The sequence below is a fragment of the Balaenoptera borealis genome, assembly GCF_965194805.1.
Source record: "Balaenoptera borealis genome assembly, chromosome: 12".
In the NCBI taxonomy this organism is placed as follows: domain Eukaryota; kingdom Metazoa; phylum Chordata; class Mammalia; order Artiodactyla; family Balaenopteridae; genus Balaenoptera; species Balaenoptera borealis.
The window spans coordinates 88,937,968-88,961,522 of record NC_138869.1 but is presented as its reverse complement, the minus strand read 5'-3'; the positions used below and the strand labels follow the sequence as shown (position 1 = coordinate 88,961,522).

General features: G+C 41.0%; 1 protein-coding gene across 1 annotated transcript in view; it reads left to right on the top strand.

The window, feature by feature from the left end:
- SCGN (secretagogin, EF-hand calcium binding protein) overlaps positions 1 to 23,339 on the top strand; it is a 41,552-nt gene extending 18,213 nt beyond the window's left edge. Inside the window, exons 7-11 of the mRNA XM_082346418.1 lie at positions 10,224 to 10,279; positions 15,516 to 15,561; positions 15,809 to 15,868; positions 17,397 to 17,465; positions 22,775 to 23,339. Of these exons, the coding sequence (XP_082202544.1) occupies positions 10,224 to 10,279; positions 15,516 to 15,561; positions 15,809 to 15,868; positions 17,397 to 17,465; positions 22,775 to 22,903 (360 nt within the window). The 3' untranslated portion in view covers positions 22,904 to 23,339. The remainder of the gene's footprint in view (positions 1 to 10,223; positions 10,280 to 15,515; positions 15,562 to 15,808; positions 15,869 to 17,396; positions 17,466 to 22,774) is intronic.
- The last annotated feature ends 216 nt before the right edge of the window (positions 23,340 to 23,555 follow it).

The window sequence follows — 23,555 nt, the reverse complement described above, 5'->3', positions numbered from 1 at the left end:
TCCCATCCCCAGATGTGTGCTTCATTCCAATCAAACTCTGTAGGTTTCTTAATTAACAAGCAAGGAAATTGCTGGTAAAGGTTTAATTACTTGTGCAATTGCTACACTTATTATAGAAAGAGTTCTCGAGTAGACGCATCTTACTGAACCTTCTGGTGAACAGCCACGGAAGCATATCACTGAGAAGAGTTTTATGGATCCCTGTTAAAATGTGTACCACTAGGTTCATCTATTTAGGCCTTTAATTGATGTTTCCGAATACTGTATTAATTCTAACAACTCCTCTATAGCACTGGCATTGTTCCTGCTATTTTGTATATCTGATGATTGAGGCTTGGAAAGGGTAAGTAACTAAGTCACCACCAAGTTGAATCCCTAGACTCATTTTATAAAAATCAGATTAACTGGGAAATGTTAAGTTGCCTAGCCTAAGGCACCAGTTAAACTGGAAGTTGGGCTCTCCTGGCTTTCAACCCTGCATCTTCCTGGCTCTCACTCTGTACTCTGACTACTCCAAATGCTGCTTCCAGCCAAGGGCATCAGCCCCGGGAAGGAAGAATGTGCTCTTGACCATGATACCTTGTAAATGGGCTGGACAGGAGCAAAGCTGATGCCAAGGACAGAATCACACCCCAGGCCAGGATCTCAATCAAGGAAATTATCTGGCTTCCTACTATGTTGACTTGTTGTAATAGCATGCAGAACGCTGTTTGAAATCCTGAGTAAATAGGTACTTAGCACTAATGAGTGACGTGGGAAATCCCTGAGAAGCAGGAAGCAGGTTCCCAGCTACAGGGATATCTCTAGTTTCCTTTTGACCTAAGTTCCAGTGAAACCCTCTAATAGAATGAATAATCTGAAAAAGGAAATTAGACTGAAACTGCCTGGGGGAGAGAATAACAAGGAGATTATTCTTCCAGTTGGGCATTTTTTTCAACATTGATTTAACAATGTTAGCACTGGCTGTTGTTATCTTGATTTCATTTATGTTTAAAACAGGCCCTACACAATGAAATGCTTGCATTTAGAATCTCCAGCATGTTTCCAGTATTTCTTTGAATACCTTTGACTCTGAGGGGCTTCCCTCCACCTCCAACTAGAATACTAAGCCACTGCTTTCTGACTTTTTAACACAGCTTGGCTATTTTTTCCTTACTTTTCTCCACCTGGTTCTTGCTCATCCTTCAAGATTTAGTTAGACGTCATCTTGCCCTAGCAGATCTTCCATAACCTTCTTCTATAGTGGATCCAAGTGCCTCTCCTCTGTGCCTCTATAGTATCTTGTGTATCTCACTGTCTTAACATCATAGTCACCCATTTAATTCATTCCACAAATATTCCTCAAATACCTGCTATGCCTCAGGCACTATTCTAGTCATCAAGGATTCAGCAGTGGGTGAAATAGACAAAGGAGAGACTGACACTAACAATAAGCACAATAAACAATAAATTACATTGCCTGATAGAGGGTGATAGTCTTATGGAAAAAATTGAAAAGTAGACCAGGCAAGTGCCTGCAGGGCAGCTAGGATGGGAGTTTGGGGAGGTGTAATTTTCAACAGGGTGGTCAGGGGAGGCCCTTCAAGAAGATGCAGCATGAGAAAGGACCAAAGGTACAGCAAGCAGAGTCCCTGGGTCAGGGGTGTGCCTGGGATTTCCAGGAACAGGAAGAGACCAGTGTGGCTGGAGCAGAGTAAGCAAGGATGAGATGTAGGCCAGACCAGGTTGGGCTTTTGGGGCCACTGTGAGAACTTGGGGATTTAGTTGGAGGGAGATGGAGAGCCACTGGAGGATTTGAAGCAGAGGATGCCATGATCTGGCTGCTGTGTTGAGAAGAGCCCGAAATGGGCAAGGAGGGAATCAGGAAGACCTGTTAAGAGGCCATTGCTCCATCCAGGTGAGAGAGGATGGCAGCTTGGACCAGGGTCGGGTAGCAGAAGAGATGAGAACTAGATCTGTCTGAAGATGGAATCAGTAGGATTTCCTGATGAAGCAGCTGGGAGTCAAGGATGATGCTGACACTGTTTATGGAGCTTGTACTCCACTAGGCTGTGATTCCTCAAGGGCAAGGTGGCATCTTACCTTTGTGTTCTCAGCCCTCCCACGGAGCCTGGCACACAGTGGGCTACTTAATGCGAATTGTCTGAACGGAATTTTCAGTTATTACCTCATAAACAGCTATGAATAAACCCTAACAATATGAGTAAAATTTGCCCTTGGGACCCTCCTGCCTCCCTTGTCTGTGTTCCTTGGGACCCTCCAGCTCCATCATGACTCTTGATCCCTCTTGAGGTGCCTCGCATACTGCATAATGCACATCGCAGCATTTTGCACAGACCCAGCTTTCCTCAAGCAGTGCTTCATGTTCCGAAATTCTCCTTTTTCTCTTTCCTTGTTTAAAACCAGACCCTCCAGGGCAGAACCAGAAAGGGAGCCTGGAAGTGCTGAGCTCCCTCCTTATGTCTCTCACTGGGGTCCTTCATCACAAAGAGTCACCCAGAAGGATCCCAACCAGGCAGTGGGTAGGAGCCATGCTGAGCCCAGGGGACAGAGACAGACAGAGAGATGGGAGCCCTGAGCTGATGACGGGAGGTAGGAGGGACAGGAGTGAGGGCTAGAGCTGGAGGCATGGAGACAGAGCAGAGCAAATCGAGAAGGGACAGTCAGATCACGGCGAGCCTAGTATATGCCCCTGTGGATTCGCAAGTCACGTCACTCTGCTCCTTTTCTTAAGCTGGGTCTGAGATGTTTTTTCTGGGCTGAGAGGTAGGGTCTCAAAGTGACCGAGAATATCCCCTCCCTCACCAAAACCCCACTCTCTTATTGCTGCTCTCTCAGGTTAGAATGCGCTCTAGTAAACTAGTTCATACAAAGATGTGAGCTCGTTCCTTCAACAAATATTTAGGGAGAAACTACCAAGGAAGATACGGTCTCTGACCTTATGGAGTCTTCCAACTGGGAGGAAATTTGGTAAGAACGGGAAAGGGAGCAAACATTCCCTCTGGTCCCTCCCTTTCATCCCCAGTGTGTGTATCACTGCCCTAGAGTATCGACCCATAAGTAGGAATTGAGTTCAATTTTCCTTTCAGCCCTTAAATACAGCAATTTCACCTTGAGATCCAATTAAAAGATTCTTGAAAAGTTTTCTGGATTTTTAAAAAAATAAGATGGACTGCAATGAAGCAGCAATTCTAGAGCTTCGGCAAAGGCAGGACAAGAAAAGGTAGGTGGACAAAGGGGAAAGGCCAGGAGAGGGATAAATAAGGAATTTGGGATTAACAGATACACACTACTATATATAAAATAGATAAACAACAAGGACCTACTGTATAGCACAGGGAACTATATTTAATATCTTGTAATAACCTATAACAGGAAAGAATCTGAAAAATATATATATACACACACACATGTATGTATAGCTGAATCACTTTGCTGTATACCTGAAACACTGTAAATCAACTATACTTCAATTAAAAAAAAAAGGTAGGTGAAAAGAATTAAAGTTAAATTTTTTTAAAGATGTCTTCTTAACAGAGTACACACAGTACTTTATTTTCATTGAAACGTAGCCAGTGTTTGTTCTAGTATTAAATATTTTAATCCTAATAATTGAGAGTTCCTTCTGTGCTGGGCCCTGTGTGAAGCACTTTTCAAACATCTTATTTGATTCTCACATGAACCTTATGAAATAAGTATTTTTAAACCTCTATTTTGTAAATGAAAAAACTGAGGATTACAGGTCAGAGATGATAAGGATGGAGTGGAAATTCAGACCCAAATCCATCTTCAAACTGTATTCAAACCGTAACATTCACGTCTGAAAGTCTAAATGTCAAATTATTAAAATGAAAACGTTCAAAAGAGGGAGGGCTGAGCTCTATGAGAGATCAAGAAGAGATACAAATCCCTATGAATAGAGTGAAGAGCAAGGTGAGGGCAAAGCCATGTTCGGAGATTAGGATTCTCTTAGTATTTTTAAAGATAAGATAATACAGGAGCTCTGACAGCCACAACAGAGTTTATTACCCAGAAAGATGGATTTTTCTCCTCCTGAAGTCCCTAAATACTCCTAAGAATTGACAACTTCTTAAACACCAAAAAGGACACAAATTAATGAAAGAAACAAGAAAGGGTTCCACAAAATTGTTCTGGAGAAAAGAGGAACACTGATTAAACTGGGGAAGGGAGAAAGAGAAGAAGAGTGAATTGTGGCTGCATAAAGCCCCAGGGGTCACCTCAGTCAAACATCCCATTATAAGGGGCAGGACAGGCAGGGAGGAGAAATGTAGACTGCTTAGAAAGTCAGTACTGGGCTGAAAAGAGATTCTGCACAACACACATCAGCCCCGCAGCCCTAGTTACCCAGAGCTCTTTTCTTCACAGCTCTACAGTTTACATTTAAGAAACCTCAGGCTGGCAGCTCTTACGATGGAATGCCCTGAGCTGAAGAAAACCTATGAAATGAAAAAAGAAATGGCAATGTACACTTTTGATAGCTTTGAGCTTGGATCCAGAAGCTTAGAGTCCTGTGAAGGAGCTGAGGGGAATCCGAGTGGTCTTAGCCAACTTTTGAGTATCTAGAGGTTGAGAAATGACAGTTGACCAAGACTGTCCTGTTTCTCCTGTTATATGTGTCTGTTTCATTGCTAGAACCCTGTGGCTCTTCTGCTCATGTGTGCTGCAGTTAAGTATTCATTTTTGCTCTAAATTGTCCCATGAAGGCCCATGATCAATTAAACTCCAGGTAGCCCCTCACTGGTTCTTTATGCGCTGGGGTGATACGTAAGTGTTGAGGAATCTAGTGAAAGAGTTTCCACCCAAGGATCTGAGTTTGCCCTGAAGACTAGATGAGTTTAATGAGATTTTGGCCCATCCATTTCATTTTTCTTTCTTAAATTGTAAAGGCGACTTATACTTTTCCAATGAACAGATATGGGAACTGGACTACAGTTTTGTGGTTTTTTTTAAAGACTCTTTACATTTCCTTAGAGACTTTTGGGTATACTGACTTTTAGAAACTCAACATTCTGAAAAAAAAACTTCTAGGATCTGAGCTCTAAGTGATACACCAAGTGTGAAATCACTTTACTGCTGCTTTAATGGCTTTTTAATGAGCAATGGACACAGTCACAGCAACACTGCATTAAAGATTTGGTTCTGAGGTTTAGCATCAAATGCTTTACTTAAGAGATGTAACCTACTAATGAATTCAAATTGACCCAAATAAGGATTGGCACACTTGAAAGCTGTCTGAAACGTAAGATTCAACAAGTCAAGGCAGAACATCCAATCAGAAGAGAAAAGTTGAGGTCTGCAGACCTTGTCTCATCTAAACTCGTAATTAATGTTCTGTACAAGGAAGGAAACTATTAACAAAATACAATTATGACATCTAATTAAGAGATGCTGCCAACACCTGGCAGGGGGAAAGATTAGCTGTCTGAGTAGAATATTATTTGGTAATACTGAGCTTTGTAAAATGTAAGCTAATACATGTGGAAGATATTAAGCTCATGTACCTAATTAGAGCATGGAACTTGAACTACTGTAAAACAATAAATTAAAATCTGAGAATGTGGCAGGCAAAGAGAATACCCCCATCCTCTACCCTGGTCCCAGCTCTCATCCTTCATGCCTGGATTAAAGCACCTGACCTCCTAGCTGCTTCCTTCCCCCTAGGTCTCTGATCCAGGCCAATCTGAGACATGTCTGTGCTTTTTTTTTTTTTTTTTTTTAAATTTAATTTTTATTGGAGTCTAGTTGATTTACAATGCTGTGTTAGTTTCAGGTGTACAGCAAAGTGAATCAGTTGTACATATACATATATCCACTCTTTTTTTAGATTCTTTTCCCATATAGGCCATTACAGAGTATTGAGTAGAGTTCCCTGTACTATATAGTAGGTTCTTATTAGTTATCTATTTTATATATAGTAGTGTGTATATGTCAGTCCCAATCTCCCAATTTATCCCCCCCTCCGCCACCAGGTTGTCTTGAAGTCTCTTCTATTCCACGTCCACCCTCACTCTACTGTTGATCTCAACCAGTCTGATGGTTTTGAATACTTACTAAAGGTGACTGCCTCCAATTTATAGCTCTGACTCAGAGCACTTCTCTGAGCTCCCTGCATATACTTGGATGTGTGTCTCCACTTGGATGCCCAATAAGCCTCTCAAACTTGGCATGTCCAAAACTGACATTCTGACCTTCCCCCCAGTCCTGTTCCATTGGTGATCTTCCTCAGCCCAGTGAATGTGAACTATACCTTTCAAGTTGCCCCTCCTTCATGATTTATCTGAAGTCCCCTCTCCTCTCTCAGTGTTCTTCAATATTCTAACACATTGTTCTGTTTCTTTGACTCAGTGGTCATGGAGATAATGCTGAATCTTATTTCAGATATTCATTTTTGCCTCTCCAATTACATTGTAAGCTCCTAAAAGCCTGTACCACCTTAATGATTTTTGAGAATCTCTCACAGTGCCTCACATGTTGTTAGACACATGGTAATTATTCAACATACAATTGTTGATTCAGTAATATGGGGGGGGCCCTCTAAATCCTTTTTGAGATTGTGTATGGCAACAATTTCCAGACTTTTTAAGAATGAGGAACTCTTTTTAAGTAAAAAAAAAAAGATAACCGATCAGGAGTGATTTCTAAGAATACTGCTTAATGAAAAAAGGAAGTTGCAAAATAATACATAGAATGTGGTCCTATTTGTCCAAAAAAATAAAGATGGACATATTAAAATGTTTAAAAAGTTTCTGGAAGGATACACAGTCCTGTGAATGGTAGTTACCTTTACAACAGGGACGGGAAGGACTTATACTTTGTACTCTTCACTCTGCTGAACTATCTGCATAATTTTGACCTTGCACTGCATCTCAAATTATCAATTAGCAATTGTTTAAAAAATTCACGGACTGCCTCTCCCACCACATGACAATAGTCATACTTTGGATCTACTGTTTCTGGTAAGAAGGTACTATTTGGGTTGGCCAAAAAGTTCATTCAGGTTTTTCTGTAAGATGTTAGGGAAAAACCTGAATGAACTTTTTGGCCAACCCGATATTAACCCAGCAATGGTTTTAAATGAATTTACATTTCACAATCACCACTGCATCTTTAAAGAATCAAAAAATTAAGGTAAACCTATTATTCAATCTAAGGAGAATGCTGGGTAGATCTATAGTCTCTGAGGGGTCTCTCGTGGGGAACCATAGGTCTACAGAATTTTAAGGAGTTTGTCAGTAAGTCACTGTGTTCCATTTCCAGGAGACTTTATAGAACCTTTCATGTACTTAGTACTCAAAATGTGTGGATGTTCAATCTTGGAAAAGGCAGTGGCAGAAGTGAGAACAGTGGTTAAGGGCCCTTCACAACCTTCCAACAATCAGCCCTTCAGAATGGAATCTTGTCCCCACCGCCAGCACCGTGAATCACCACAGCCCTCCAGGAGGGACCTGTGCCACGAGCACGTGACCACTAAGGTCAGAGGGAAACTCACATAAATAGAATCTCTTTTTGCTTTCCCAGGGAAAGAAGGGCAATCAGAAAAGGTAAACACCACATCTCTGGCATAATCTATAGCACCAGATGTTTTATTTCATAACCAACCATGAAGCAAACTACATTAACCATAAGCTACCCAGACTCTATAAAGCTAAGAGCCTGGTTTATGGGAAGAGCTCTAGAGCTCTGGTGACAGATATGCTTAGATTCAAATCTTGCTACTTTCTTAGACAAATCAATCTTTCTACACTCCAGTTTTTTGCATGTGTGGCATGCAGCTATTTCTTACCTTCTGAGAATGTGGTGATGATTAAATGAAATAACATAGAAAGTTTTGGCTGCTCTACAAATGGTCACTATTAGAGTTTTAAAAATTAAGAAGCCATTATGCCCATCCCCCCCACCACCAAATTGCCAAACATTCAAAATTCATCAAAGGTCGTTAGTAACTTCCGTGAGTTAGTACGGACCTGTTTACAAACAACTTTCTCAGTTACTGAGATCATGAACTATTAGGAGCCTACTCTTCCCTCCTTCTTAGAAACCGGTCATTTTCTGAGGCTTTTTCTTTTTCATAATCAAGTTTTGGGAGGAAGAAAATCCTGGTAAATTCATATACCTGGATTAGCAACCAGCTGCTACTCTACTGATGGCTTCTGGTGGAAGATACCCTCGTGGCGGTTGCAGTGAACTTGCATATGAAACAGTGCTATGGTGCGTGTAGTTTGGGTGTTCTGATCACCACCATTCAGTAGACATATAGCATCCTCTGAGGAGATGCTGACCATCAATTACTCAGGGGTGAAGTGCAAGGGCAGGTGCCACCGAGGTCCCTGGATACCTAAGAACCCAGTCTTCCCAAGAACTCAGTCCTCCCATTAGCCACACCGGAACCTGCTCTGAAGAACTCTGTTTGCTGACTTTACCAGGAAAAGTGCTCAGCATCAATCTTACTCCCCTTCAACTGCTTTGACAAAGTCATGAAATCATTAATTTTCAGAGCTGGATGCAATCTGGGCCCTAATTCAGTCAGTGGTTATTGGACTGTTGGGTTCCAAGAAACCCTTGGGCTCAGAGGCAATACTTCAGGATTGAGAGGGAACCTAGAGGACAAAGCTCCAGCCCACTTCCAGCCACTACTTGTACAGCTCCATTTCTTTGCTTTATACATTCAAGCACCACGCAGAATTTCATTTGAAAATAGGGTTCTTCTGATAAGGAAAGTTAAAATCATGGGCACAGTAATAGCTGAAGAAGCTGCACCCAAAGAGATCATATGACTTTACTACTGTGACAAGAGGTCTGATTTTTGGTCTGGTGCAATAGGCATGTCTCAAGCTTCCCTTGTTATGCATATTTCTTGTAGTCAAAGATGTCCCAGTCAACTAGAAGAGGAGACACAGGGGAATAGGTGTATTAATCACCCCCAAGTGTACACACACAGGGATAGTAAAATTAAGCAAGTGATTTTTTTTTTCTGATTCTGATCCTTAAGTGAACCACATAACCAATTTTCTGATGGGCAGAAGCATAATTTACACATTAGTGTTCAGTTCTTCCTTGAGCCAATTTTGAGCAAAGGGCTTTTTCCCCTTACACTTGCTGTGTAAATTTGCACACCAATGAAGATGGGCCCATGTCTTTCAAGGTGAGCTATTATTTGCTTAAAACTCAAGATAATCTAGCTTTCTAAGAATGAACCTCTTATATCTTGCTTAAAACTTTGTCTGATCTACACAAGAGGAAGGAGATATGGGGATATATGTATATGTATAGCTGATTCACTTTGTTATAAAGCAGAAACTAACACACCATTATAAAGCAATTATAGTCCAATAAAGATGTTAAAAAAAAACAAATTTAGCCTGATCTAATAAATTCAAACAGCCTCTTTGAATAAGGCTAAGTCTCTGCAAAAGGAAAAGCTCAGTCTCTTAGATTTCTCAGTCCTCTGGATCCAACCCAGACCCTTCTCTAAAAATGTCATCAAGCTGGGTAAGGAGAGAAAAGGCAGCTTATAGGACCTCATGGTGAAGGGGAGGAGTCGAGGTCCCAAGTCACAATGCTCTGGTTTCCATGGTGATGCCTGTTGACCACACAGTTGCTGCTACTTGGCTGACATTCATGGTTGAAGCCATCCTCTAACTCTTGCTGGATGCAGATCACTAATTCTCTGCCATATCCTCCTTCCAGCTTGCTGACTCAGTGATCCACCCCCATCCTCTGTTCCAGCATCATCTCATACTCAGCTGGCCCCATGGAAGGTCCACTGGTCCTTGACTCAGCCTCCAAACCCTTGGGTGCTCAGAGGGTCCCAGGAAAGCTAAGCCCCAGCAACTCTGTCCGCTCAATGTTGTCCTTCCTTAGCTAGTTCTCCTCTCCCTCCAGATCCCCTTCCAGCAGAGCTAGGTCACACATCTACTTTACTCTGCCATCTCTGCTTCTCTCTCTCTTTTCCTTCCTACAATCCTCTGAGGCCTACACAGGGCAGACTTTCTCCTACATCATATCCCCCTCAGCTACTTTTGCTTTCATGGAAAACTATTTCTTCTATACTCTATAGAGAGTACTCTATGATATAAGTCAACCTCAGCCAATTTAGACAAATATATAACCAGAAGAGCAAAACAGAAAAGCACTTTAATGACTTTCAAAATAAATTCCCATTACAAGTATTTCTTACACTCCTTTCCCCTTCTGCATTCCAGATGAAGATCTTTGACAAAAATAATGATGGCCGGTTGGATCTTAATGACTTGGCAAGGTGAGTAGTGTGAAAATGGTGTCATAGATTCAGAAACATGTTCCTAGGGGTTTACTGACAGCATACACTTCTTTTTGAAAGGCAGAGATCAAGTCTCACCTGAAGTCTTAAAGAATAGGTGAATCTTTAGGGGTAACAGATACCTTTGTGAAGATCATAACAGCACTTCTCCCCAGAAAAGCACTATGCACAACATTTTCAAAATATTTTATAAATGGGCCAGCCCTGCCCTCAAAGGCCAGACATTCATGGTCCTACATAAGGATCCCACAACAAAAAAAAAGTCCTGAATCCCATTCACTGGTTCTGAGAATACTGAATAGTTAGTTCAGGACAGAGAACAACAGAGTCAGACTCACAGCTGCACCCTGTGGTCTGAGTGCTGGCATATCCTCTGTGGGGCACCAAGTGTCTGCAGGCTAGAAGTGGAAGAGGGGAGGATGACAGCAGAAGTGGTCCAGTATCTGCAAAAGTGCTGCCTATGAGGCTGGTATTGTGACACATGATGATGTCAGCATGTTTCTGTCAAGTCTAGCCAACCCCAAAACAACCTCTGATTGTCCACAAAAAGGAAAAAAGAGATTATAAGCAGATAGAGAGTTGAAATCATTGGATCAAGAATACATGGATAAGGGAGGAACACTCCCAAACTCATTCTACGAGGCCACCATCACTCTGATACCAAAACCAGACAAAGATTTCACAAGGAAAGAAAACTACGGGCCAATATCACTGATGAACATAGATGCAAAAATCCTCAACAAAATACTAGCAAACAGAATCCAACAGCACATTAAAAGGATCATAAACTATGATCAAGTGGGGTTTATCCCAGGAATGCAAGGATTCTTCAATATATGCAAATCAATCAATGTGATACACCATATTAACAAATTGAAGGAGAAAAGCCATATGATCATCTCAATAGATGCAAAGAAAGCTTTCGACAAAATTCAACACCCATTTATGATAAAAACCCTCCAGAGAGTAGGCATAGAGGGAACTTTCCTCAACATAATAAAAGCCATATATGACAAACACACAGCCAACATCATCCTCAATGGTGAAAAACTGAAACCATTTCCACTAATATCAGCAACAAGACAAGGCTGCCCACTCTCACCACTATTATACAACATAGTTTTGGAAGTTTTACCAACAGCAATCAGAGAAGAAAAAGAAATAAAAGGAATACAAACTGGAAAAGAAGAAGTAAAGCTGTCACTGTTTGCAGATGACATGATACTATACATAGAGAATCCTAAAGATGCTACCAGAAAACTCCTAGAGCTAATCAATGAATTTGGTAAAGTAGCAGGATACAAAATTAATGCACAGAAATCTCTTGCATCCCTATACACTAATGATGAAAAACCTGAAAGTGAAATTAAACACTCCCATTTACCATTGTAACAAAAAGAATATCTAGGAATAAACCTACCTAAGGAGACAAAAAACTTGTATGCAGAAAATTATAAGACACTGATGAAAGAAATTAAAGATGATACCAACAGATGGAGAGATATACCATGTTCTTGGACTGGAAGAATCAACATTGTGAAAATGACTATACTGCCCAAAGCAATCTACAGATTCAATGCAATCCTTATCAAACTACCAATGGCATTTTTCACAGAACTAGAACAAAAAATTTCACAATTTGTATAGAAACACGAAAGGCCACGAATAGCCAAAGCAATCTTGAGAAAGAAAAACAGAGCTGGAGGAATCAGGCTCCCTGACTTCAGACTATACTACAAAGCTACATAATCAAGACACTATGGTACCGGCACAAAAACAGAAATATAGATCAATGGAATAGGATAGAAAGCCCAGAGATAAACCCATGCACATATGGTCACCTTATCTTGGATAAAGGAGGCAAGAATATACAATGGAGGAAAGACAGCTTCTTCGATAAGTGGTGCCGGGAAAACTGGACAGCTACATGTAAAAGAATGAAATTAGAACACTCCCTAACACCATACACAAAAATAAACTCAAAATGGATTAAAGACCTAAATGTAAGGCCAGACACCATCAAACTCTTAGAGGAAAACATAGGCAGAACACTCTATGACATAAATCACAGCAAGATCCTTTTTGACCCACCTCCTAGAGAAATGGAAATACAAACAAAAATAAACAAATGGGACCTAATGAAACGTAAAAGCTTTTGCACAGCAAAGGAAACCATAAACAAGATGAAAAGACAACCCTCAGAATGGGAGAAATGTTTGCAAATGAAGCAACTGACAAAGGATTAATCTCCAAAATATACAAGCCACTCATGCAGCTCAATATCAAAAAAACAAGCAACCCAATCCAAAAATGGGCAGAAGACCTAAATAGACATTTCTCCAAAGAAGATATACAGATTGCCAACAAACACATGAAAGAATGCTCAACATCATTAATCATTAGAGAAATGCAAATCAAAACTACAATGAGATATCATCTCACACCAGTCAGAATGGCCATCATCAAAAAATCTACAAACAATAAATGCTGGAGAGGCTGTGGAGAGAAGGGAACCCTCTTGCACTGTTGGTGGGAATGTAAATTGATACAGCCACTATGGAGAACAGTATGGAGGTTCCTTAAGAAACTAAAAATAGAACTACCATGTGACCCAGCAATCCCATTACTGGGCATATACCCTGAGAAAACCATAATTCAAAAAGAGTCATGTATGAGAGTGTTCATTGCAGCTCTATTTACAATAGCCAGGACATGGACGCAACCTAAGTGTCCATCGACAGATGAATGGATAAAGAAGATGTGGCACATATATACAATGGAATATTACTCAGCCATAAAAAGGAATGAAACCGAGTTATTTGTAGTGAGGTGGATGGACCTAGAGACTGTCATACAGAGTGAAGTAAGAAAGAGAAAAATAAATACCGTATGCTAACACATATATATGGAATCTAAAAAAAAAAAAGATGGTTCTGAAGAACCTAGGGGCATGACAGGAATAAAGATGCAGACGTAGAGAATGGACTTGAGGACATGGGAAGGGGGAAGGGTAAGCTGGGACGAAGTGAGAGAGTGGCATGGACTTATATATACTACCAAATGTGTGGGAAGCAGCCGCATAGCACAGGGAGATCAGCTTGGTGCTTTGTGACCACCTAGAGGGGTGTGATAGGGAGGGTGGGAGGGAGGGAGATGCAAGAGGGAAGAGATATGGGGACATATGTATATGTATAACTGATTCACTTTGTTATAAAGCAGAAACTGACACACCATTGTAAAGCAATTATACTCTAATAAAGATATTAAAAAAAAAAAGAATACATGGATAGAACCCTTAGGGGGAGCAACTATAATACCAGGTTCCTCAGGGTCAGGCTGGATGGCAATTGTACACTGAACAGTGAAGCAGAGCACTAGTCATGGCCATTCTATCCCTGTGATAAACAAAAAGCCCCTCTGCAGATTTACAAACACCCCCTACTATAGTCCTACCTAGCTGGTAGGGACTATGTCTTAATCTCCTGAATAGCTTCTCACGCAGTGAGAGCTACATGGGAGGATTCAATGAATAGTTCTGGACTGAAGAAAGGGTTAAGTGGCATTGAGATGCAAAGCAATAAGACAGTTACTACATTATTTTAAAACCAATTTGCTATGGAATTTGAAAATGACAATTAGGGTAAGCAGAATAAAGATGTTCATGTCCTAATTCCCAGGACCAGTGAATACTTTATGTTATATGGCAAAGATAACTAAGGTTGCAGATAGAATTAAGGTTGCTAATTAAAAACCTTAAAATAAAGAGATTATTCTGGAGTACCTGGGTAGGTGCAGTGTGATAACAAGGGACCTTTAAACATGTAAGGAGGAGGCAAAAGATCAGAATCACAGAGAAATTTGAAGATGTTATATTGCTGGCTTTGAAGTAGAGGAAGGGGCCATAAGCCAAAGAATGCAGGCAGCTTCTAGAAGCTGAAAAGGGCAGGGAAACAGATTCTCCCCTAGAGCCTCCATAAGGAATACAGCCCCGTCAACACCTTGAAACACCAGTGAAATCCATTTCAGACTTCTGAGTTCCAGTACTGTAAGATATTAATTTGTGTTGTTTTAAGCCACTAAGTTTGTGGTAATTTGTTATAGCAGCAATAAGAAACTAATTCAATGACAAAAGGTCTTAAAACATTTACACATGGGAATCTTCTTTCTCTACCCCCAGCTGTGAAATGTAGCCCTATTACTCCTATACAATCACCTCTCGAGTATATGTCCTCTAACTGGCAACATACTTTAGACTGCTTGGTGCCAGCAAATAGATGAGGACAGTATTCCTTGCAGAGTCTCAGGATATTCTACCCTCTATTTGGCTCAACTTAATTCTCTCTACCCTGGGCATCCAAAGGAGTAAAACTTTCCAAATTGTTGTATGATATTTTTTCTGCCTTTCTCTCTATATACCCATGATTATAAATTCAACACAAATCCAATGCTTTAGTCTTTTGAAACTGATTCTATTCCACTGAAGTACAATTGTAGTTATGCAGGAAAGAGAAATACATAATTTTTTATTGAGTATAATTTATATACTATATAATTTACCCTTTTAAAAAGTGTAGTTATGGCTATTCTGAATCCCTTGCATTTCCACATGAATTGCAGATCATCAATTATCAGATTATCAATTTCTGCAAAAAAAGGCAACTGGGATTTTTATAGGAATTGTGTTGGATCTGTAGATAAATTTGAGGAGCATTGCCATCTTAAAAATATTAAGTCTTCTAACTCACGATCACAGGATGTCCTTAATACTTTTAGTTCTTCTTTGTTTTTCTTCAACATTGTTTTATAGTTTTCAGTCTATAAGTCTTAGGTCTCTTTTATCATATTTATTCCTAAGTATTTTATTCTTCTTGATACTGTTGTAAATGGAATGGTATTCTTAATTTCTCTTTTGGATTGGCCATTACTAGTACATCGAAATACAACTGTATTTTGCATATTGATCGTGTACCTAAAACCTTGCTGGAATTTTTAGATGTCTCTCTATGGTGACTACTAATCCCTGTGAAAGTCTTTCCCGTCCTTATTTGTTTTTATATTGTACAAATTCCTATTTTTTAAGCACCTACCCTATTCTGCAGAATAACCTGGACATTGCCTGCCATTTCCTCACACCAGAGTTATAAATCTACTTGTAATTGAGAGTTGATAGATCATCATGTGGATGACTTTTTTTTTTTTTTTCCCCCCCATTTAGGATTCTGGCTCTTCAGGAAAATTTCCTTCTCCAGTTTAAAATGGATGTAAGTGGTGGCATTTCTCTAGGTGGATTTGTATCATTCATGTTGCTCTATAGATTTGAGAGGGAGGGAAGAAAGGTAGCTAATTGTATTACCGTTAATTTATCTAGAGACTGATAAGGCTCAGTGTCAGAACTAAGGGATTAGGAACTGTTGACTCAAAGTTTATAAAAGTTGTCTAAGACCCTGGAAGAATTGTACAACGGAAGTTTCACACTGCTGATTGACATAATGCTTTCTCCATATACAGGCTTGTTCCACTGAAGAAAGAAAGAGGGACTTTGAGAAAATCTTTGCTCACTATGATGTCGTAAGTGTGCCTTTTCAATATATTGTGCTGGCCATCTTTAGGTAGGAAGCTTTTTTAGCCCTTATGTGGGGTCATCCTACTTACAGACCCTAAATTTATATAATGAACAGCAATCGCACATGTGTGTTGCTATGTCAAGGTACCCTCAGCTTCTCTATGAAACTCCTGAGAACTAAGTAAAAATAGACATAGGAGTACTTATGGTGGAGAAGAGAATAAAATCACATTATTATTACTATTTTGCTCCTTGTAACCAAGCTAAAAGAAAGTTTCTCCTTCTTGGTCTCTATCTATCATAGTATGCTCAAACACAAAAGCAAACAGTCAAATAAAAAAACACAACCAACCTAAAGAAATAGGGGGAAAGTCAGGCATATTTGGCACAAAATCTATTTCTCTTATAAGACTATCATTTGGTCCTTCTTTAGAGGCGAGAAAATAATAATTCTAAAGAACGAAGTATGGCAAAGAGATTGAATTTCTTGAGGACAAGGTGGGATAATGCACAGAGCAAGGAAAACAAAAAGAAAGTTGAGAAAGGTCATAAGAGATCCTGAAACTAATCAGACTGGATATCTGTGTGTCATATTCTGAGCAGAAAAGAAAATCACCTGGAAGAGGCAGTCTAGCAAACTGTTTAAGTATATAGGACTCTGTGACCAATTACCTGGCTTTGAGTCACGGCTCATGAGCTGTGTGACCTTGGGCAAATTTCTTAACCTCTCTGTGCCTCATTTTCCTTATCTATAAAATTAGAGTGATGGGGATAATGATAATACCTACCTCATGGACTTCTTATATGAGAATTAAATGAATTCATGTTCATAAGCTCTTCGAGGAGTTCCTGGCATGTGGCAAGTACTGTATTAGTGTCTGGTAAATACAGTAAGGGAATGAGTTTTTATAATATGTTAAAGGTTCAGGATTAGAAAACCTTGAAGAGAATGGACGACTTATCATTAATTGGAACTTTAGAGAAGAAACTGAAATATGTTAATATGTATTATATTTTATAGGCATTCTTATAAAATGGGTAGAAAAAATAAAAGATTTTATGCATGAACCATATAGTAATTCTAATATGCTCACTCAATCTAGTCTCTCTTGAATTTAAAATGTGTTTTGATACTCATTAAATCATTGCTAAATCATAAAGCAAAATTTAAAAATGTCAACCTATCCTTCAAAGGATCAGTGGATGTTCAATTAGCACTAGTCTGAACTGAGTCCTAGTATTTGGGAAGCAAATAAAGTCGGTACATGTCATATTAATGCTATTTGTAAGAGCCAAGGAACTCAAAACTACTGCTTCCCATTTGGTTAAATGGAGGGAGTTATTTACAGTGAGCGCTTCTGATTTATGTGGAGCATTCACATCCTGCAGAGAGACGATAAGTTGGAACATGCCATTTCCAAACTTGTTTGCAGTCACAAAAGAATACTGATTTGGTCTATTTGTATAATTTATTCTTTAAGCTTTCTGACTTAAGAAAATGATATTTGGTTGATTGGATCTTTTATTTTTCAGAGTAAAACTGGAGCCCTAGAAGGCCCAGAAGTGGATGGGTTTGTCAAAGACATGATGGAGCTTGTCCAGGTAACTTCACGAGGCTGTGTAGATCATCCCCATCATGGATTGGGGTTGACATTTTGACTCCACTGTTTATTTTGGGGAATCAGTAGGGCCAAAGATTAATGCTGGAGAAAATCTAGGGATGTAGTCTGTTTAACAAACTTAGAGCTTTCAAACTTTGAAGCCCAAAAAATCTCTCTTCTCTCTTAAGATCATTTGTAGTTTCAGTTAAGTGAAGCCCCCATAGAAGCTTCTTGTTACCATCATTTGAATGTCATCTATTTTACCAAAGGAGCACAGTGGCACTATATATCTTACTGCTTTATTTTTCGATTACAGAAAGTCCTTCTCCTGTGGACTTGGTTATTAGAATAACTAAAACTTTTAATTTCATGTAATAAATCCCATACTTGGGATTCTCTCTCTCTCTTTTTTTTTTTTTTTTTTACACCAAGGGGCTGCTCTAACACCTAGCCTAAGATGGCTGTTTTACCTAGCAAGGCAGTGATTGGGACTGATGATATTTAGATTATATCTACATCACAGAGCTGTTTCACGTAGGGTAAACAATGTTTAAAAAAGCAATCTCCTTTGAGATCCTGATGAATTGTACTGACTGGCTGCACGATCCAGTTAAACAGGTACTTTCCAACTCCTGTGTGGGTGTTTTTCTATGAGACTGTATAGACACTGAATTTCATAGTCTCATATCCTTAGGGATTTCTTTTGAGGTCTGTATAGGACACAATGGTCGTTTCCTGATTGGCTCAGATGGCAATAAATTTGAATAGCAACAATTATTAACGGTTTTTGGAGTCTCAGACCTTTTTGAAAAACCTGATTAAAACTATGGGGTTTTGCCATGGAAAAATGCCCAGATACCGATTTTTGCGTAAATCTCCAGGAAGTTTACATACTGCAGTTAAGCAGGCATGGATGAGATTTTTCTTATCAGGGTGCCTCCTAACTCTCATTAGTCCCATCCCAACTGGCCCCTTGCCACTTCTCTGTCCCCCTCACGTGGTGCTCCCGTTGGAGAGTTCACCAACATTTGTGCAGCCAGGATAGTTGCTGGGTGTTGGTGTGATATTGCCTTTTACACTGCTTGCTAAATTAAAATCCCATTTCACTCATTACCTATTTAATGCCAGAATGACTTCTATAATAGAAAGTGAGCAATTATCCATGGGACACTAAAGGTGCACAGCAGAAGGCCTTGCCTAACTGGAGTTTTAAGTTGCTTTTGATAGAATAATGGGATGGGGAGCCTGTTTTCCAAAGCTGTGTGGCCTCCTCTTTGCCGTGGAGCGAGGGCCCCTGATTGCCTGAGTGTAGAGCCCAGAGGCTTCAGATCCTTACAGATCCTTTCAATTATCTTTCAACTGTCTCTGGGTTTGGCAATGGCTTCCAAAGGTTAATGGGAGATGATGGAAGTAAAACCTAAACCAGCAACGGAGCAGAGAAGACATTTTTCTAGAGAAAATTAAAGGGAAAAATTCATGACCATCTAAAAACCTGAGCTGGAGGCAAAAGTCCGCCTCACTCTTTGATGGACTTATATCACCTCTATGGGAAATCAGAGAATCCCCACCACTTTTGTCCTTGCCCCTCTATTTCTGTGGAGCTACTGGGGCAACAAAAAAGCACTTCTCCATGTCAGTACCAGACAATATGAGACAGCTGGTTTCTAAGGGTTGGGTCAGACTGTGGTTAGTAATACAAAAGCAGTTTATAGGAGGCTGATCTGTTGAGCTAAAAAGTATGTACGCAGTAATTAGTTACTAATGTTCTCCCCTGAAGCCAGATGATTGAGGGTGCCTATCTTTATTGGATCTTTCTAGTCTTCCAGGTTGCTTAAATATATATTCACATACAATTTGAAAGATGTAGTGAAGTATGACCATTGGGTCACTGAGACCCTGACATTGAGACCACTGAGGATCTGACATTTCTCAGCTTCATAAGCTGGAGCCATTTCCTGTGACTATTTTCTTTATTTTCATCTTATAAGAAAGGGTCACAGCGCAGTGGTTGGGAATCCGCCTGCCAATGCAGGGGACGCGGGTTCGAGCCCTGGTCTGGGAGGATCCCACATGCCGCGGAGCAACTAAGCCCGTGAGCCACAACTACTGAGCCTGCGCGTCTGGAGCCTGTGCTCCGCAATGGGAGAGGCCGCGACAGTGTGAGGCCCGTGCACTGCGATGAAGAGTGGCCCCCGCTTGCCGCAACTGGAGAAAGCCCTCACACAGAAACGAAGACCCAACACAGCCAAAAATAAATAAATAAATTAATTTAAAAAAAAAAAAGAAAGGGCCACAGGACAATTAAACCAGTATCTGGGATTTATATTAAAAACAACTATCAGAGCATGCCATGGGGTCAGCAGGGAGCTGGTTCAGTTTCTAAACATACAGTCCTGGTCAGGATCCCCAATGTTTGCAATAATAACCCTTAAGTAAGCTTATTTTATAGCCTTTTAGTTCTTGTACAGTCATATATCATGCATATGTTGAATTTGTGTTAACAAAATTATTTGGTTACCAGAACACCCACCCTTTCCTTTAACCTCTGGAAAATGCTACCCTAGGCTGTCCTCCATCAGTGTGATCAGATAGCAAGTCCCTGAGGGAGCAGACACCATAATTTCTACAGAAGACTTTTTGAAAGCCTGTAGCTCACTTAGCACAGCAAGAAAATCAACACAAGAATCTACAACCTAAACTAGAAAGTGGGAAGGCAAGACATTGAAGATTCCAAGCACCCACCAAGGAAAAGTAGCAATGTGAACAAAAATGTTGGAAACCAAATAAAAGAGATGCCAGAGATGACCAGGGTGTCTGCCTGGAGATGATGAGAGGTCCTGCCCCCAGGCCTCCAAAAGTTTATTCTTTTCCCTGCTAGATACACCATCTGCTTTTCTCTGTTGTTGACAAGAAGATGGTTGGCAAGAGGGGACTCATAGAGGCCTTAGATCAAGAACCTGCATGCATTTATATTGGCAACTTGTTATTAAAATAGAAGCCCTCAGTGGTTTCAAATGATTTGTCTTCTGTGATCCAAGCATTTTTTTAGCAGTGGCATTCAGTCCTCCTGACTCCTGGTGATTTGTCAAGCATTAAAAACATAACTCAAGGGCTTCCCTGGTGGCGCAGTGGTTGGGAATTAGCCTGCCAATGCAGGGGTCACGGGGTCGTGTCCTGGTCCGGAAAGATCCCACATGCTGTGGAGCAGCTAAGCCCATGCACCACAACTACTGAGCCGGAGCCCTAGAGCCTGCGAGCCACAACTACTGAGCCCTCGTGCCACAACTACTGAAGCCCACATGCCTAGAGCCCGTGCTCCGCAACAAGAGAAGCCACCACAATGAGAAGCACACCCACCGCAACGAAGAGTAGACCCCGCTCGCCGCAACTAGAGAAAGCCCGCATGCAGCAAAAAAGACCCAACGCAGCCAAAAATAAATAAATTTTTAAAACCCCCACAAAACCCAAAACCCACAACTCAAAAGATCCAAAGAAACTTCCTTTATACACACACCCACATTCATACCCACAACTGCCTCCCCAACACATGCCTGCACACAACCTAAGATATTTCTACTCACTTAAAGGAAACAAATTATAAAAAAAAAAAAAAAAAAAGCTTAGAATAGTTTGGTATCGCATAAATGCCTTGGCAAATTAATATATGCTAATATGTACATGACTACCACCCGAGTCTTTTCTAAGTGTGGGAATTTACTAAAAGGATCCTGGGGCAGGGTGTCACTTGCTGCAGAAAGGATTTAGCAAAAGTGGTTTGAGGATACTGAAAACCAAATATGCCCACTTGTAACCATACAACAAATGAGCCTCTAATACAGAGCCACAGAGTGTAGCTTGCTGTGTTCAGGACCTCTAGGCCACGTTTCCTCAGGCCACATCTATACCTGCCTGGCACTGACACCCAGGGAGCTATCCTCTAGAGCCCCGACAAAGAGAACCTATTGATAATGTGTTACGTGTTAGCCTCTTAGTCCAAACACTCAGGTATTCTCGTCAGAGGAGTGAAGTTCGCCAGGTTTAGCTTCTGGCCCCAGACCCTTTCACCTCCTGATATCTCCCAGAATCCTGCCCCACTTCGGCGTTTCTTCTTCTTGCTCTGCCGTATGGCTCCCCGTTCCTGCTGTTCCCTCCCCTCCTTCGCTCTGTTAAAACCTGCTATCAGGGGTAGATTTCGTGTCAGTCATTTACCCTGTGGGACGGTGCAAATTAGCCTGTCTTAATATGGCTGTCTAGTTGCAGAATGAAAGGTTTTGTTTCCTACTGCAGGTTTTCTAGAGCTTTCTTTGGAAGTGAGGAAACCTTGGGGTGGGGTTGGGTGATGAGGGCTGCTTCCAAGAGTTCCTAAAATCAAACCCTGCAGAGTGAGCCTCTGCTGCTCACTCATAACTAGTCCACAATCAAGGGGTTTGGAAATCTGATGTTTTCCTTTCTCTCCGGACACTGACTTTTAAATTTAGATTCATCACCATGCATACAGCTTCATTAGGCCAGCGATTTCGCCACGAGAGCAGTGAGAACTGGTGAAATAAGCACTTAATTGGAGACAAAAGACTTGGGATCAAAAATGCTGTTGCCTCTTTCTAGCTTGGCAAGATGTCTCAGCTCTTTCTGAGCCTCCGCGTCCTAATCTGTAAACAAGGCATAATCATTTACTTTGCAAAGTTACCGCGAGGATTAAATAAAATAACCTAGGGAGAATCAGTTCCAGCATTGCTCACTTTTGCAGGCCTTTGAGTTTAGAATATTTTCCTAGCTGACCTGATTCACAATTCCTTCTTAGCCCCTGAAATAGCCCCTTGGAATAAATGTGATGGGGCCTATCTAGCTCAACAACATAATTCTTTAGTTAGATTTTCATGCATTGTAACCCTTTTAAAAACTAGAGGCACAGAAACCTCCCACAGGGAGATAATAAATGTGCCTTCTTTCAGCAGTGTAGTGAGACAGAATTTTGGTGACGATCCTCTGCTCTAAGGCAAAATATCTTTATTATGGTTGAGAAAAAGGCAGGCTTTCTGTTAGAACTGCAGAGAAATGATGTGGGAATAGACATTCTTTTGCCTGAAGGGACATGCTGAGAAATGAACTTGTGGGCAGAAAACTTATCCTTGGCAACATTTGGTGGGATGAGGAGATAGAATCACTCCCTCATGGCCTGTCTCCAGGGAGGGGCTCTCAGAAGGCAGGGTGTCCCCTAAGCTTAGCAAACATGGAGGGGAGGCGGGGTGGCAGGAAAGGGTGGGACTGCCATTGGCTTGCCTACTGACATGTTATTTTTATTGTCCTCAGCCCAGCATCAGTGGCGTGGACCTTGATAAGTTCCGGGAGATTCTTTTGCGTCACTGCGATGTGAATAAGGATGGAAAAATTCAGAAGTCTGAGCTGGCTTTGTGTCTTGGGCTGAAAATCAACCCCTAATCCCCACACCGCTTTGCCTTTTGCTCTTAGCGTGTTTCTGAGCTCCTGCTAGTAAAACTGTATCTGTGCTTTGCTACTGGGGACACAGTAGGCAAACGTTCTAACAAATGGTGTGGTGTTCTTGGGCAAGGGGAGGACCTGAGGGCCTTCTTTTTAATGGCCTGGTGTTTTCCTGCCTTTACTGGAAGCCCCCCACGCAGGGTCTGTGTTATTTTCCGCTTGACCCTGGGCTTTCCTGTCCCCCTAAAGACTCAGCTGACCTCCAGGATCTGCTTGGCTTGTCCTCCCCCAGTCACTGCGGAGGTGGGGCAGCTGAGTCCATCTATCTGCGCTCTTCTTTTCGGCTTTCTGCTGAATGGTATGTGGCATTCGTGGCAGTCCCGTGACTTTTACAAATAGATTTTGAAGTGGAAATAAACCTGCAGCTGGAAACAAAGATGCACTGATAACTGTTTTTGTGTTGTGACCTTTGGAGGGTTCTACCTGATGGTTGGATGGATGAACTACTTCTCTAACTGGGGTGGGGGAAAGAGGAGAAGGAGAGAGAAGGGCAAGATCCTGGATGGAGTCCCCATCACCAATCCTTCTGTAGTTCTCAGGTGCCCGGATGAGTTGGAGTCAAAGTAGGAGTTGCCAATAGTCACCTTCATCT